The sequence below is a fragment of the Corylus avellana genome, chromosome 5 (assembly GCF_965113065.1).
Source record: "Corylus avellana chromosome 5, dhCorAvel1.hap1.2, whole genome shotgun sequence".
NCBI lineage: Eukaryota > Viridiplantae > Streptophyta > Magnoliopsida > Fagales > Betulaceae > Corylus > Corylus avellana.
This window is the reverse complement of record NC_142494.1, coordinates 4,803,463-4,817,484: the sequence shown is the minus strand read 5'-3', so window position 1 is coordinate 4,817,484 and position 14,022 is coordinate 4,803,463. Positions and strand designations below refer to the sequence as shown.

General features: G+C 35.3%; 1 protein-coding gene across 4 annotated transcripts in view; it reads right to left on the bottom strand.

The window, feature by feature from the left end:
• Window positions 1–7,116, bottom strand: part of LOC132181453 (putative F-box/FBD/LRR-repeat protein At4g03220) — a 15,482-nt gene extending 8,366 nt beyond the window's left edge. For 3 of the 4 annotated variants that reach the window (XM_088516452.1, XM_088516453.1, XM_088516454.1), the window contains exons 1-4: window positions 5,995–7,116; window positions 4,972–5,142; window positions 4,655–4,750; window positions 2,511–2,609 (exon numbers count right to left, since the gene is read on the bottom strand). In XM_088516452.1, the coding sequence (XP_088372578.1) occupies window positions 2,592–2,609; window positions 4,655–4,750; window positions 4,972–5,142; window positions 5,995–7,047 (1,338 nt within the window). In that variant the 5' untranslated portion in view covers window positions 7,048–7,116 and the 3' untranslated portion in view covers window positions 2,511–2,591. Of the gene's footprint in view, window positions 1–2,510; window positions 2,610–3,884; window positions 4,751–4,971; window positions 5,143–5,994 lie in introns of those variants that run through there. The other variant, XM_059594906.2, reaches the window with a different exon arrangement.
• Window positions 7,117–14,022: the final 6,906 nt, after the last annotated feature.

The following is a 14,022-nucleotide window of genomic DNA, read 5'->3' as shown; positions in this document are numbered from 1 at the left end:
GCAATGTACATAAGACAATAACAAAACATAATCTGTTGCATGTACAGCCAGTGGGATCTCTCTCCTAACATCCAGCTTTGAGAAGGAAAGCCAACTAGCTAGCCTTTTCAAAGATTCATTGCACTAATCTTTCAACACTCAAGGGGCATTAATTAGCTGGATCAAGGATCAAGAATAACATCTTTGGTTTTGATAGACAAAATTGCAGCCGTTGTCATACTACTTCCCACCAAGAAAGATATGTAGCACAATATACTATAATTGCGACTGTAATTAGTACTGTAGACACAGTAAAACACATGTTCTAGAGCCTATAAGCAAGTATAGAAACTGCAAACAGGCTCTTTTATAAGATTAAAAGTCCAGTTGATATCCTGGAGGAGTATTGTGGAAACCAAGTTGTCCACTGTTATCACCGAAGGGAATTGGAAATGGCCCCCTGCTCAATCCGATGATGTGGTTGAAATTCAAAGTCAACTCCCTCAACCTGAATTTGGTAAAGATGATAAACCAATGTGGACCTGTTCAAAAAAGGGGATATATGTTTCTGCAGACACTTGGGAGGCTCTGAGAGTGAAGCTACCTACTGTTCCTTGGTGGAGAATGATCTCGTTCTCTTTAACCATTCCTAAGCATGCTTTTATACTTTGGTTGGTTGCTAGAGATGGGTTGACAATTGGAGAAAAGCTTTTACACTGGGGTTTTACTAAAGATGTGATTTGTTAATTTTGCAGAAATTGCATTGAGTGTCGCGAACACCTCTTTTTTAATTGTAGTTTTAGTAGAAGGGTGTTGAGAGAAGTGTTGAGGAAATGTTTGATTGATGATCCTTGTTGAAGTTGGGATCGGAGTATTGAGTGGGGAATAAAAGATCTGAAGGGAAAGGGAATGAAGGAGAGCTTATGCCAGTTAAGTTTAGGAGCAGTTGTATACCACTTGTGGTTGCAGAGGAATAATCTCAAAAAAGGGAATCAACCTAGAACCGAGGAAGAGATTGTTAAAAGTATTACATTGGAAATCAGAGCTAGAATGATGCCAAAATGCCGTGTTAAGAGAAGCCTCCAAAATATGGAGTTGTGTAGAAGTTGGACTCTGCCTCAGGAAATATTGGGTACAGCAGTCTAAAATGCAGAGTGGATAATCTTTGATTGTTGCTGTGTTTTAGGATTGTCCTGTTTTGATGTTTGTATTCGTTTCCTTTTGAGGTCTGGTTGATTGTTGTTGTAAAATTTGTATGGTTAGATTTCTCCTGTTTATGCAGTTGTAGAGCTACCTTGCTGTAATTTCCTGCTATTGCAGGTTGGTTTACTGCTTATGCAGTATGGACCAGGTTGATACCTGGTGAGTTGTAAAGATTTAGTTTGCAATTATAAAAGGATTTTCGTTCAGCAAAAAATAAAAATAAAAACAGTTCGGCTGATATCTCCCCCAAAAATGGAAAAAATTTCAAAGAAATTCCCCTCATCTTTTCACTTATTCATCAAGATCATCCCGGCAGAAGAAGAGGGGTAGGAAGCAAAGGAAGGCAACCGCATGCAAGCCACTCACCGGCAGGAGACCAGCAGCAGCAGTGGTGGTATGCAGAGGAGAGGAGGAACGGAGGCGTCCGCGCAGCGTATGGCTGTTCATGTGGTGGTGCATGTTTCACATGCACTATCGAGTAAGATATACTCGCCAGTGTGTGTTGGCCGAATGGAGACAAGGCTAGTAGGAATGCAGACAGACCCACGAGCATGGTGGAGTAGCACGTGCAAGGGTGGACCTTCTTGAAGTAAATAGATCTGGTTTTGAAAAAACCAAATCGAAAACTTCAAAAAAGAGGTTGGAGGGTCCGGCAGGGGCTGAACCATGAAAAGAAAAATGTAAAATATAAAGAAAGAAGAGGAGAAGAAGAGAGAAGCCCTTCGGATAATCACCAGAGGCAATGGATAGAGCTTCAAAGGACGAGGGTAGAGCCTCAGAGGAGGGAGGGGGGGAGGGAGGCAAAGAAAAGTTGGGGGATTCCAAAATACAGTATAAGTTTTTTTTTTTTTTCCTTGCATTGTTCAAGGATTCAAGAGACATGTTCTTTTGTTTTCAATCTCTTCTGCAACGACACTATTGAATCCTAAATTGGGAGTAAGTTCAGCAAAGGCAGCTAAACCGAGCAGAACAGATTTTGAATAACCTTCTCTTAGCAGGTGCATATGGTGGACGTTGTAAAATGAACACAGACACAGGAAAAAAAAAAAACCCTTTTTTTCTGCTAGATGCTTTACAACACAAACCAATATGAATAAAGTTTTTAGGGTCCGGATCAATCATTCATTCTGTCTTATCTCGCATGCATATCTGTCTTAGACTCGAATTAAGTGGTTAGACTTATAGCAAGTCAGACAATCCATTAACATTTACTAGAAAATTGAAATAAGGTGTGTGCATCTGTGTCATCCCATAAAGACAATAATACACCCTACCAAGGGAAAATGGAGACATTTTATATCCATAATAACTAATGAAAATCTGTGTACCTCTCCGTCCGATGTTTTCACTTGTCTCAATCCCTAGGCAGAGGATGGTTCACCAACTCTTTGGCATCTTCTCTTACCTCCTCACAAGGTGGAACTTTTCTGAACAGTTTGCAGTAAGACACAAATTTTTAACCATATGAGTAATGGAATAGGTTGACTGTTCAAATCTAACCATCGATCCTTGGATTTCTCTGCTGTTTCTTAACTTCATTTCATATTGATTGGAGCAATTGCAAATAATGTATGCTCAACTTTGTTAGAATTAGAAACAGAAGCATCTGCCTTGAAAATTGGTTGAAAGAGTTGACAGCTTTAACTTTTGATCTAAACTATGCCACAAAGTAACTGAAAATGTTAATAGCAGGAGGCCAGCTCAAACATTGAGGACTAAATAAGCTTATCCTAACCTTAAAATGAAAATGTTAATTGGTTTATTGTATTCTTTTCTGGAAGCTAGGGTTAAGTTTTTCACTATAGGCTCTAAATGAGCCAAAATACTAACAGTGGGATGCTTAAGGCACCTGAATTTCCTCCATGAGCATGTCTCCAAGGAATCACTGAGTCACATATTGATACACTCAAGAAGGCTAGGATCAAGTGTATAAGCCTTGAAACACAGGCTTACAACTATGATATATATATGAACAATGTATTATCCCAAGGGTCATAGTTTCAAGACTAAGTTGGGTATTTGTGCGTGCACTAGTTTACCTAAGATTCAGAAACCAAATAACCAAGCTAATGATATGTGGATGGTGAGAGGATTTTATCTAAGTAAACCACTTCCAGTATTGGAAAATACGTAATGGGATGAAGAAATCGAATTTTCAGACTACATATCATCCACAACTGTCAACATTGCAAGAAATGGCAACCTTGTTACACTATACGTTTGATACAAGCTCTAATACCAATCAAGTAAACAAACAAATTGGTAGTTAATTCTACAGATAACAAATTATAAAATATTTCAATTATTTACAACAGAAAAACATGCTCTAAACAAATAATATAACTTTTCACTTATCATGTCAATGCATTCAAATGAATAATATATAACACATAATCTGCGTACAAAAAAAAAAAAAAAAAAAACTGTAAATTAGAATTAAAAAGAGGTAAATATCACTGGCTCATAACTTGATTGCGCTATATATATATATATATATATATATAGCCTAGCAATTTCTAAGACTAAGGGGGGGATGAATAGGTGACAAATGACAATGTCAACAAATTTATACACCTTTTAGAAAACAATCAAAATTATCCAATATGCTATCCAATCAAGATATAAATATTGCAGAAACTAAATAGCTTGAATATTCAAGTATAATAAGCATATTTCAAAATATATAATGATCATTGTAAGCATGTTATATTTTTAATAAATACAACAGATGATATAATCATATGAAACAGATCATCTAAGAAATCATTACAGATAATTTTGCACATGTGATGTTTTACTTGGAAAACCCAAATGGAAAAACTACAGGACCTAGTCCAGCTCAAATGGTTATGCTACATGAAAGTACAAGTACAAGACTTACAAAAGCGCAAATATAGACTAAAAACCAGCTCAACACCTAAAGACATACGTTGTACTGTTCAGACTTGTTTACCAATTGATACACTCATGAATTCCGTCCCTTTGTTAACTGATATTGCACGTCAACTCCTCAATACACCCCCCACGTTATCCACACAATGTGTCTTCGGATTCCATGCTCCAAACTTCATACAAAAATGTAGAAGAGTATTTAAAACGATGGCTGGTGGTTTTGTGAGGTTACCTATTGTAATTGTTTATTTCGCATTGGTTGGGGTCTTATTAGCAATTGCCAAGCAAACTTCTGTTTTCAATATTAATTTGCATTGTCAACAAACTTGGATTGTAACCGATCAATTCTACTTCAGTCCTCTTGTCATGGTTGAACATTAATAAAACCAAAAACAACTTAATCAATTGATATTTTGACATGAGGAGACCCCCGCGGAAAGCCAAAAATAGATTCTTCCTTCCAGGCATAGTGGTTTGAAGTAAGAGTAACTTCTTGCAAGGCATTCCCTTGCTCTAGCAGAAATCTCGTAGCAATAATCACGCACTCACACACCAAAAATTGAACATGAATTTTTAACACCTTTAGGTGATTGAAGAAGGATCTCAACGCTTGAGCTTCATTTTCCCATAATTGTTCTATGATACTAGAGTAGTCCAATGAAGTTCTGCTGCATTCCTGAAAAGTCATCAAAATAACAGATGTTAGACTAGAATAGTTACCGCAGGAGGCAGGGGATTTTGGTGGATTTATCTCCATCCCAAGTCAATAAATGCAGCAATACTGACATTTTACCTTTGAAAGATATGCCAACAACCCAAATTCCTAAGTGTCCAATTAAGAAGTGCAAAACATTAAAAAAAAAATTAAGGATTAAATTATATATGTTTGATACTCACATAATGACACCGATCAATTTCAAGTTTGAGAGCTTGAAGTAAGGGAGCATTCCTGAATAAGCAAACTATTCCAGGGATTTCACTTTTGTTCAAACCAGTAACAACTTCCAAGGTCCTCAGGTTCAAAAATGGAGATGGAAGACCACCCTTGAATTGTATAGCTGAAAAAATCTGCATCAGACAAAAACAAAGAAAAAAAAAATCCATAAATTTAAATTTGAGCAAGTGATCACAATGCAATGTACATAAAACAATTAACAAAATATAATATGTTGCATGTACAGCCAGTGGGATCTCTCTCCTAACATCCAGGATCAAGAATATATATATATAACATCTTTAGTACTTGTTGGCTGGATGTTCCAGCAAGACTCCATACAATGGGCAGAAGATTAAACAAAGGAAACACAGGAGAATAAGGAGAAAAACCTGCTGCAGAAAATGAGAACAAAGCAGAGTAAAAAAACAGAGGAAATTCAAGAAATTTTGGAAATTCAAGAAATTTTCTACATTCTTCTTGTATTATTTTTGGTTCTTTCTTTTTCTATATTTTCTGTTTTCAGCAGCTCTTCAATACATAACAAAAGCAAGCTTTTACAAACAAGTTTCTAGAACAATACGTGGACACGCTACACACATTTTCACCTAAGGTTTAATAAAAACATAACCAAAGGTAATAGTTTGACTAGTTAAGTATCACAATATACCATAAAGCTATTTTATAAGATTAAGAGTGCAGGTGATCAATAAAGCAATGAGATATTGTTTGTACTCTCTTCAATTCTCCTCCACTATCCTCCTATTTCTTCCCTTTCAGCACCTGGTCTTCATCTATTTCCATCAGTTGAAAATCTTTAACCAGCACTTCCATCCAGGATTTTAGTATATATATAGATAGCAACCATTTTTTTACTTATTCCTCAGGATCCTCTAAATTGACCTTAAAAAAACGACCATATATAGAAGATATACCGCTTAAGGGAAAAAACAAAAAGTAGGATAAATAGACATAAAGAAATTGACCTTTGCCGACTGTTGGATGTCAATATAAAGGTCTGGAGCAGTGACGAGATTGGATAGAAAGCTGATTGTCGCATTAAGGATGAAAGGATGACCAGTACCAACTATATTAATCCGACAAGTTCTCTGGAAAGGGAAGCTGTGCACTACTTCACATTTCTCAGGAATCTGATTATTTTCCCAGCAAAAAGTCTCCAGATTCGGAGCAAAAATCTTCACCCAACTTCCATTCTTGCGAGTGAGATAGGAAGATATCACTCGCAAATTCTTTAGTCTTTCACCTGAGATGTCCAGGTAATTTATCTTCATATCTTCAACTTGTAAATCTTCAAGCTCTCGGCAACCAATATCTAGACGCGGATTTATTCCCATACAATTATTTAGAGTCAATCTCTTCAGAGCAGGGAATGAAGAACCTGAAAATATCGCAGCGGAATTACTGTCCATAAAATTGACGTGTTTCAGTGACAATGCCTGCAATGAATGGAGGCCACTGGTTCCTGTAACATTATATGAGTAAAATCTAAATGATGCAACTCGGTCGTCCTGGGTTTTCAGTGTGAAACTTTTTAGTGAATCACAACTGAAAATACAAGTAGGCAAATAACATATTTCACCACCCATCGACACGTCCAGCTCGAGTTCCTCAACGCTATGTCGTACCACTTGACGAATGCAATCACGCAAATAAGCGCAAGCCAGATTTCCCTTAAACCGAAAAACCTTTATGTTGAAGTTTGGATGGCGACCAGCCAATACTGTTTTTATTATCAAAAACATGTCCTCTCCTTTTCTTTTTATCAACTCCATGTCCTCTCCTTTTCTTTCATGCCTTTTCTCCTTTATGCTAAACCCGGAGAAGTCTAAACAAGGGGTCGTAGCCCAGAGATAATTCCATCTTGTGGATAAAAGGCTGGTTTTCGCTACGGATTGAACGGGCAAGAAGGAGAGGATGTGGTGCAGAATGTCATCTGAGAGATTGCTTATTCTGTCCACCTTATCTTCCACCGCCTCCTCGAGAAGAAGCTCTCTTCCCCTTGATACCCTGGTTTCCATGGCTGTACGGGTTTGGTGGATTAACTGGATTAGGGAGGGCTGGAACGTGAAAGTCTTATTAGGGATAGAGAAAACTGAAAAGCCCAACCCAACGTATGTGAAGGATAGGGGTGAAATAGCGGTTGCGGTTAGAGGTTAGTGGCTAAAACCGCTAACCGCAACTGCCTAGGCGGTTAGTAATTTTTACTAACCGGGTAGCGGTTAACCGCCTAGGTGGTTAACCACCCGGTTAGCGGTTAACCGCTTTGGGATAACCGCTTTTTTTGGGCCTTTTTTGGGCTTTTTTTTAGACCGGTTTTGGGCCGGTTTTGGACCAGTTTTTGGCTCACTTTAAACATTTTTTTTTCTCATTTTAAACGTTTTTTTTTCCCCCTTTCATGGCCATTTTAGCATTAAAAATTGCTATATACCAAAACCTTGTTGGTCACCTTATACAAATCTACACATCATATAATATACAAATAAAATTACAAGAAAATCACAAAATCATCACTTCACTTGTAGTGTTATACATAAACTCAAACAAGTTCATAAACTCACACAGAAATAAAATAAAACACAAGCAAGTTCAGAAACTCACAAGCAACCAAAAAAAACGAACATAGTTGAACTTGAAGCTTGAGCCCCATTTCAATCAACCAAAAAAAGTTTCATAAACTCACAACTTATTGTTATTTATTATAGGAAATATATGTATATATAATATAAATATATATTATATTTAAAAAAAAAAAAAAAAAGCAGTTAGCGGGTAGCGGTTAACGGTTAGCGAATTTCCAAAACCCACTAACCGCTAACCGCAACCGCCTAGGCGGTTAGCGGTTTTTACTAACCGCTTTCAAAGCGGTTAGGCGGTTAGCGGTTAACAGTTATAGTGGTTAGCGGTTGCGGTTAGGCGGTTTTAAACATCACCCCTAGTGAAGCACACGCTGCAATTGCCTAACTTTTTCGTTGTAGAAGTCAATTTGTATTTTCTTTTTAATAAGGATCAGGTTTCCCTTTTCTAGTAGAATTATATTTTCCTTTTTTTAACAAGGATTGGTTTTCCTTTGTTTTTTTTAATAAGAATTGGGTTTTTTCCCTTTTTAATATAAGGATTGGGTTTTCCTTTTTCCTATTATGATTTTTTTTTTTTTTTCCAATTAAGTTTGTTTTCCTTTACCTAGTTAATTTAGGAGATGCTTAGCCTATAAAAAAACATCTAATCTTTGTTATTTTTTTAAAGAGTTAAATACTTCATTCACCCATGTAGTTAACTTCTTTATTTTTTGAACCATAAGCTTTATTTTTTTATCACAGGAGGTTCCTCTGCTTTGCTTAAAGAAGGAGATGGTCCCTCCATTTGATGGAAGGCCACGCCAGTACCAATCACAATTTGACACGTGTCCTCATAATTAATTAATTAAAATAATAATTTTCTTAATTAATCCGATACTCGACTTATACAGTGGTCTTTCTACTTGGTATGAATTTTGTATAGCCATTCAAGCACGATTTTCACAAGATTCACAGCATCAACAAATAGAGAAACTTATATTGTTAGATGGTGATTCAAAGGCAGAGGAGTCAATAGGTGGAAACTCAGAAGGCATCGAATGACGTGGAAATATAGACGCAAGCTGCTACACGCCCAAGCTGCAGTGTTTCAGTGCAAGATGAAGCCGCGGGGTCACGATTGATGAGGCCTTGCAGAAGGAACTGTTGGGCAAAGCTGCTGGGCACTGTTCGACACCTGTGAACAAGACCAAGGTGTTTTGGAGAGGAAAGGGATGTAACAAGCCATTTATATGGCTCAAAGGCTGCCAGCAAAGGAATTGAGCTTGGCTTTTATATGGCTACGCCAATGATCTGATTTGTGTGAATGGTTGAGAAGCCTTATATGAGGCTACGCCAATGGAGCTTGGCTTATTTCAAGCGGTGCTTTGAAGAGGTGTGTAGTGTAACAGGTATATTAGATAAGTAAGTTTAGTTAGTTGAGAAGTTAGTTGAAGTGTTAGTTGTGGGAGGATGTATAAATAGCTTCATTTGAGATGTAATTAGTAGATTTGTAGACATTTGTTCAATTGTGAACTGGAGGAAGAGTCCTCGAATACTCGGGAGGTTTAGGTGTCCTCGAAATACCTAGTTCAATAATCAATTCGTTTTATCAATTTCTCTTATTTTCCATATTTGCTTTTATTAAGCGTTGTTATTAGAACCGAACTGTTACATAGCATTTTCAAAGATTCATTGCACAAATCTTTCAATACTCAAGGGGCATTAATTAGCTGGATCAAGGATCAACAATAACATCTACTTCCCACCAAGAAAGCTATGTATGATAGGGATAAGATAAGGTTGAGTTGTTACGTGAGATGGGATTTGAGAGCTTATTTTGAGTATGAGAGACTACAACTCTTCACCTAGGATAGAAGAACACCACAATACTCTACTCAGAGTAGGAAAAAATCACAATTTGACTAAATCATTCTCTGATCTCATTAATAACCAAAATGGTCTTTAAATAGAAATAGAAGTAGAGTGATAACACCTAAAGTATTCAAATTCAAATAAATATAATCTAATATAATCCTAACATTCTAATCCTAATGAGTTGGAATTACATTCCAACTCGACCTTATCTTATCCCTATCAATGTAGCACAATTTACTATAATTGCATTTGTAACTAATACTGTAGACACAGTAAAACACGTGTTCTAGAGCCTATAAGCAAGTATAGAAACTGCAAACATGCTATTTTATAAGTCTAGTTGATATCCAGGAGGAGCTAGATGTGGTTACCGAGCTGTGTATGATCACTACAAAAAAACGAATTTTTATTGACCAAGAGTTTCTGACATGTCAAGCATACTAACACGTCAAAAACATTTTCTGACGTGTCATTATTGACATGTGCGAAATGTTAAAAAGTATGGGTCAAAACTTTCAATTTTTTGACATGCCAGTTTCGACACGTCAGAAATTATTGACGTGTCAGAAATTGGCAAGTCAAATTTTTTTCTTTTAAGTGATAGTTTCACCATGTCAATATTTATTGACGTGGCATTTTACCACGTTAATAAATATTAATTAACATGCCAATTTCTGACACGTCAGTAAATATTTATTGACGTGGTTTTACTACCATGTCAATAAATTTCTTGACGTGGTAGTAATGCCACGTCAATAAATTTTGACGCAACATTTTCACCACGTCACAAAATTTATTGACGTAGTGAAACGGCCATGTCAAAAAATATTGACATAGCATACGGCTCACACGTCAATAATTACTGACGTGTCAGGTTTCTGCCATGTCAGTAAAATAGGTAATTTTGAAAAAAAGACAAAATTTGCTCCCCCTTATATTTAATTATCCCCGAAATTTATTCGGATTTACTTGTTAACCTGATAAACAATTTACATATCCATCCTCCAGAAAAAGTTCCAAACTTCCAACACAATACAAATATACAAAAGAACTATCCATCCTCCATATCTACATTGATACATCCAAAAAAAGTTCCAACACAACACAAATATGCAAAAGAAATATCCATCTGCCACAAGACAAACAAACCAGTCTCAACAAACAATCAAACTATCTCTATTATCACAAATACATATATAGTTTGATCTAACTATATACATCACCAAAACAGGAACAACATATATATACAATTGCGATGGAAAACCACTTGCTCAATCCAACTCAACAGCATCATCACCGAACATCTTACCTGCTCTAGCTACAAAGGAGGCGGGTAGAGCCTCAGAGGAGGAAGGGGGGGGGGGGGGAGGGAGGCAAAGAAAAGTTGGGGGATTCCAAAATACAGTATAAGTTTTTTTTTTTCCTTGCATTGTTCAAGGATTCAAGAGAGAGACAAGTTCTTTTGTTTTCAATCTCTTCTACAACGACACTATTGAATCCTAAATTGGGAGTAAGTTCAGCAAAGGCAGCTAAACCGAGCAGAACAGATTTTGAATAACCTCCTCTTAGCAGGTGCATATGGTGGAGGTTGTAAAATGAACCCAGACACTGAATAAATAAATAAAACCTTTTTCTGCTAGATGCTTTGCAACACAAACCAATATGAATAAAGTTTTTAGGGTCCGGATCAATTATTCATTCTGTCTTATCTCGCTTGCATATTTGTCTTAGACTCGAATTAAGGGGTTAGACTTATAGCAAATCAGACAATCCATTAATATTTACTAGAAAATTGAAATAAGGTGTGTGCATGTCTGTGTCGTCCCATAAAGACAATAATACACCCTACCAAGGGAAAATGGTGACATTTTCTATCCAAAATAACTAATGAAAATCTGTGTACCTCTCCGTCCGACGTTGTCACTTGTCTCAATCCATAGGCAGAGGATGGTTCACCAATTCTTTGGCATCTTCACTTCCCTCCTCACAAGGTGGAACTTTTCTGAACAGTTTGCAGTAAGACACATATTTTTAACCATACGAGTAATGGAATAGGTTGACTGTTCAAATCTAACCATTGATCCTTGGATTTCTCTGCTGTTTCTTAACTTCATTTTCATATTGATTGGAGCAATTGCAAATAATGTATGCTCAACTTTGTTAGAATTAGAAACAGAAGCATGTGCCTTGAAAGTTGGTTGAAAGAGTTGACAGCATTAACTTTTGATCTAAACTAATCCGTTAATTTTTTTTTGTTAATAATCTCAACAAATGGCGTAAATATTCCCAAAATACTCTTATATATATATATATATATATTACAACGGGATAAGAGACATTCCATCTCTTTATTCCATCTCTTTATCGATTTAACTCCAAACCTTAACAATAAGGGTGACATTGCAAACTTATTAAGTTTGGATACACTAAATTAAGAGATTTTTAAGTTTAGAAGAGCGATTACAAATGCATTAAAAGTTCAAGAAGGCTAAATGAAGTTTTCCCATTAAATTATGTATGATACTCACATGATCACTTCTTCTTGGCAGAAAATGATCAAAAATGTCAAGTTTGAGAGTGTCAAGTAAGGGAGCATTCCTGAGCAGGCATACTATTCCAGGGATTTCAATTTTGCTCAAATTAGTATGAACTTCCAAGGTCCTCAGGTTCAAAAATGGAAATGGAAGACAACCCTCAAAGTGTATATTTGGAAAAACCTACATAAGAAAAAAACAATTGACAGCCAATGTACACATAACAAACATCATTGCCATTGAATCCACCCAAAAAAAATTACTTTATTTATAAGCGTTAGCTTATTAATTAAATTCGCTTCTTCTTTTCAGCTTAAATTAGCTTAAATTTTTGGAACAAGTAACAATTTAACTTGATATCAAAAAGTCTGACTTGTTGAAGAAGAGTTTAAGTTTAGGATAACCTAATAATTTCCCCCAACCCCCCACCTCACCCCCAATAAAAATAAATAACAGAGAAGAGGTTATAAGGATCAAATGGCATGGTTGTCTAAAACAGTGCTAATCAATTTTCAAGGAAATTCCCCTCATCTTTTCACTATTCATCAGGATCATCTAATTAAATTAATGTAACCGTATATCAAAAGAATAAACTAAATCCCACTAATTATAAAGTTTTGTCCTATGGTAAAAAACAAAAAGTAGATAAATAAACATAGAGAAACCAACCTTTCCCGCATCCTCGATGTGAATACAAAGGTATCGAGCAGAGGGGACCCCGGAAAGAAAGATGATTGCCGCAGCATTAGTGCTCATGAAAGCACGATACTTATAAGTAATCTTAATGCAACAAGTTTTCAGGAAAGGGAAGCTTTGAACTAATGATGTTTTATATTTGTTGAGTGGTGGACTAACACATTCTTCGTTCAAAATTGTGGTACAAATATTGATGAGGCTTGCAATAGGCCTCTCACCTTTTGAAGGACTGATTCATGTATGAGTCTGTAATTAGTATTAGTAAAAATGCTTTGTGCCATCTTTTGTTTTTTTTTGGCGATAAGACAATGGTAGTTTTTATGAAGTTGTATTAAATTTATGTTTATTTAGATTATGTAATTTTAGATAAAAGCTCCTGTATTTTTATACTATGGTATCTTTGAAAATGAAAAAAAAAAAATATATATATATATATATATATTTTTTTTTTTTTTTTTTTTTTTTTTTCTTATATGTAAAGGTAGTAATGCCATGTGAAATTAAAATAATGTTTTTTTACGACTTACTTAAAAGTTGGTTCACTTAAAAAAAAAAAAAAAAAAAAAGAAAGTTGGGGCATTACAACATCTCCAACTATTTCAAATACTCATGAAATATGTTGACACTACCCAGCTCTCACAACATCAAATTGGATATTGTTATTGACTTTGGATAAGTTGTCAAATTGTCTATTTTGCATAAACTTTCTTATGTTAAAATATAAACTAAATGATTAAATTCATCTATTTCTATCAGCTTAAACTTTTGGGACAAGTGGTAATTTAACACATTAATATCATAACTTACCCAAAAACAAAAACAAAAAAACAAATAAAGCTTAGATTATTTCTTAATGATATATTTCCTACATACTTACAAAAATAGATTTTTTTTTTTTACCACGTTAATCATTTGTCTTTAAAATCTTTTGGTAAAGAATATAAACAGTGTTCCATCCCTACACACTTATTTTTTTTTCCACACTTATATAATCCGAATGTTTGCTCAAATCAAACACTACAAAGATATAAATAAAAACAAAGAATATAATGTGTGGTTGGGTGTTTTTTTTTTTTTTTTTTCTTTTAATTTCTATAGTTATGAGCTTCTTGTAATTTATGTTCAATTCACAAGTTTTGTTTATGTATAGTTCAGTCATCCAAAATATATATGACATGATCTAACAAAAACAATAAATGCATTCGCTTAGAAACATAATAAATGTGTTCTAGTTGATCACAACAAAATGATTGCAACTTAAATTCTTACAAATAATATTTGGTTCATGTATGTATAAATATACTGTAGTTTCATAGATATGTATGTTGGAAGT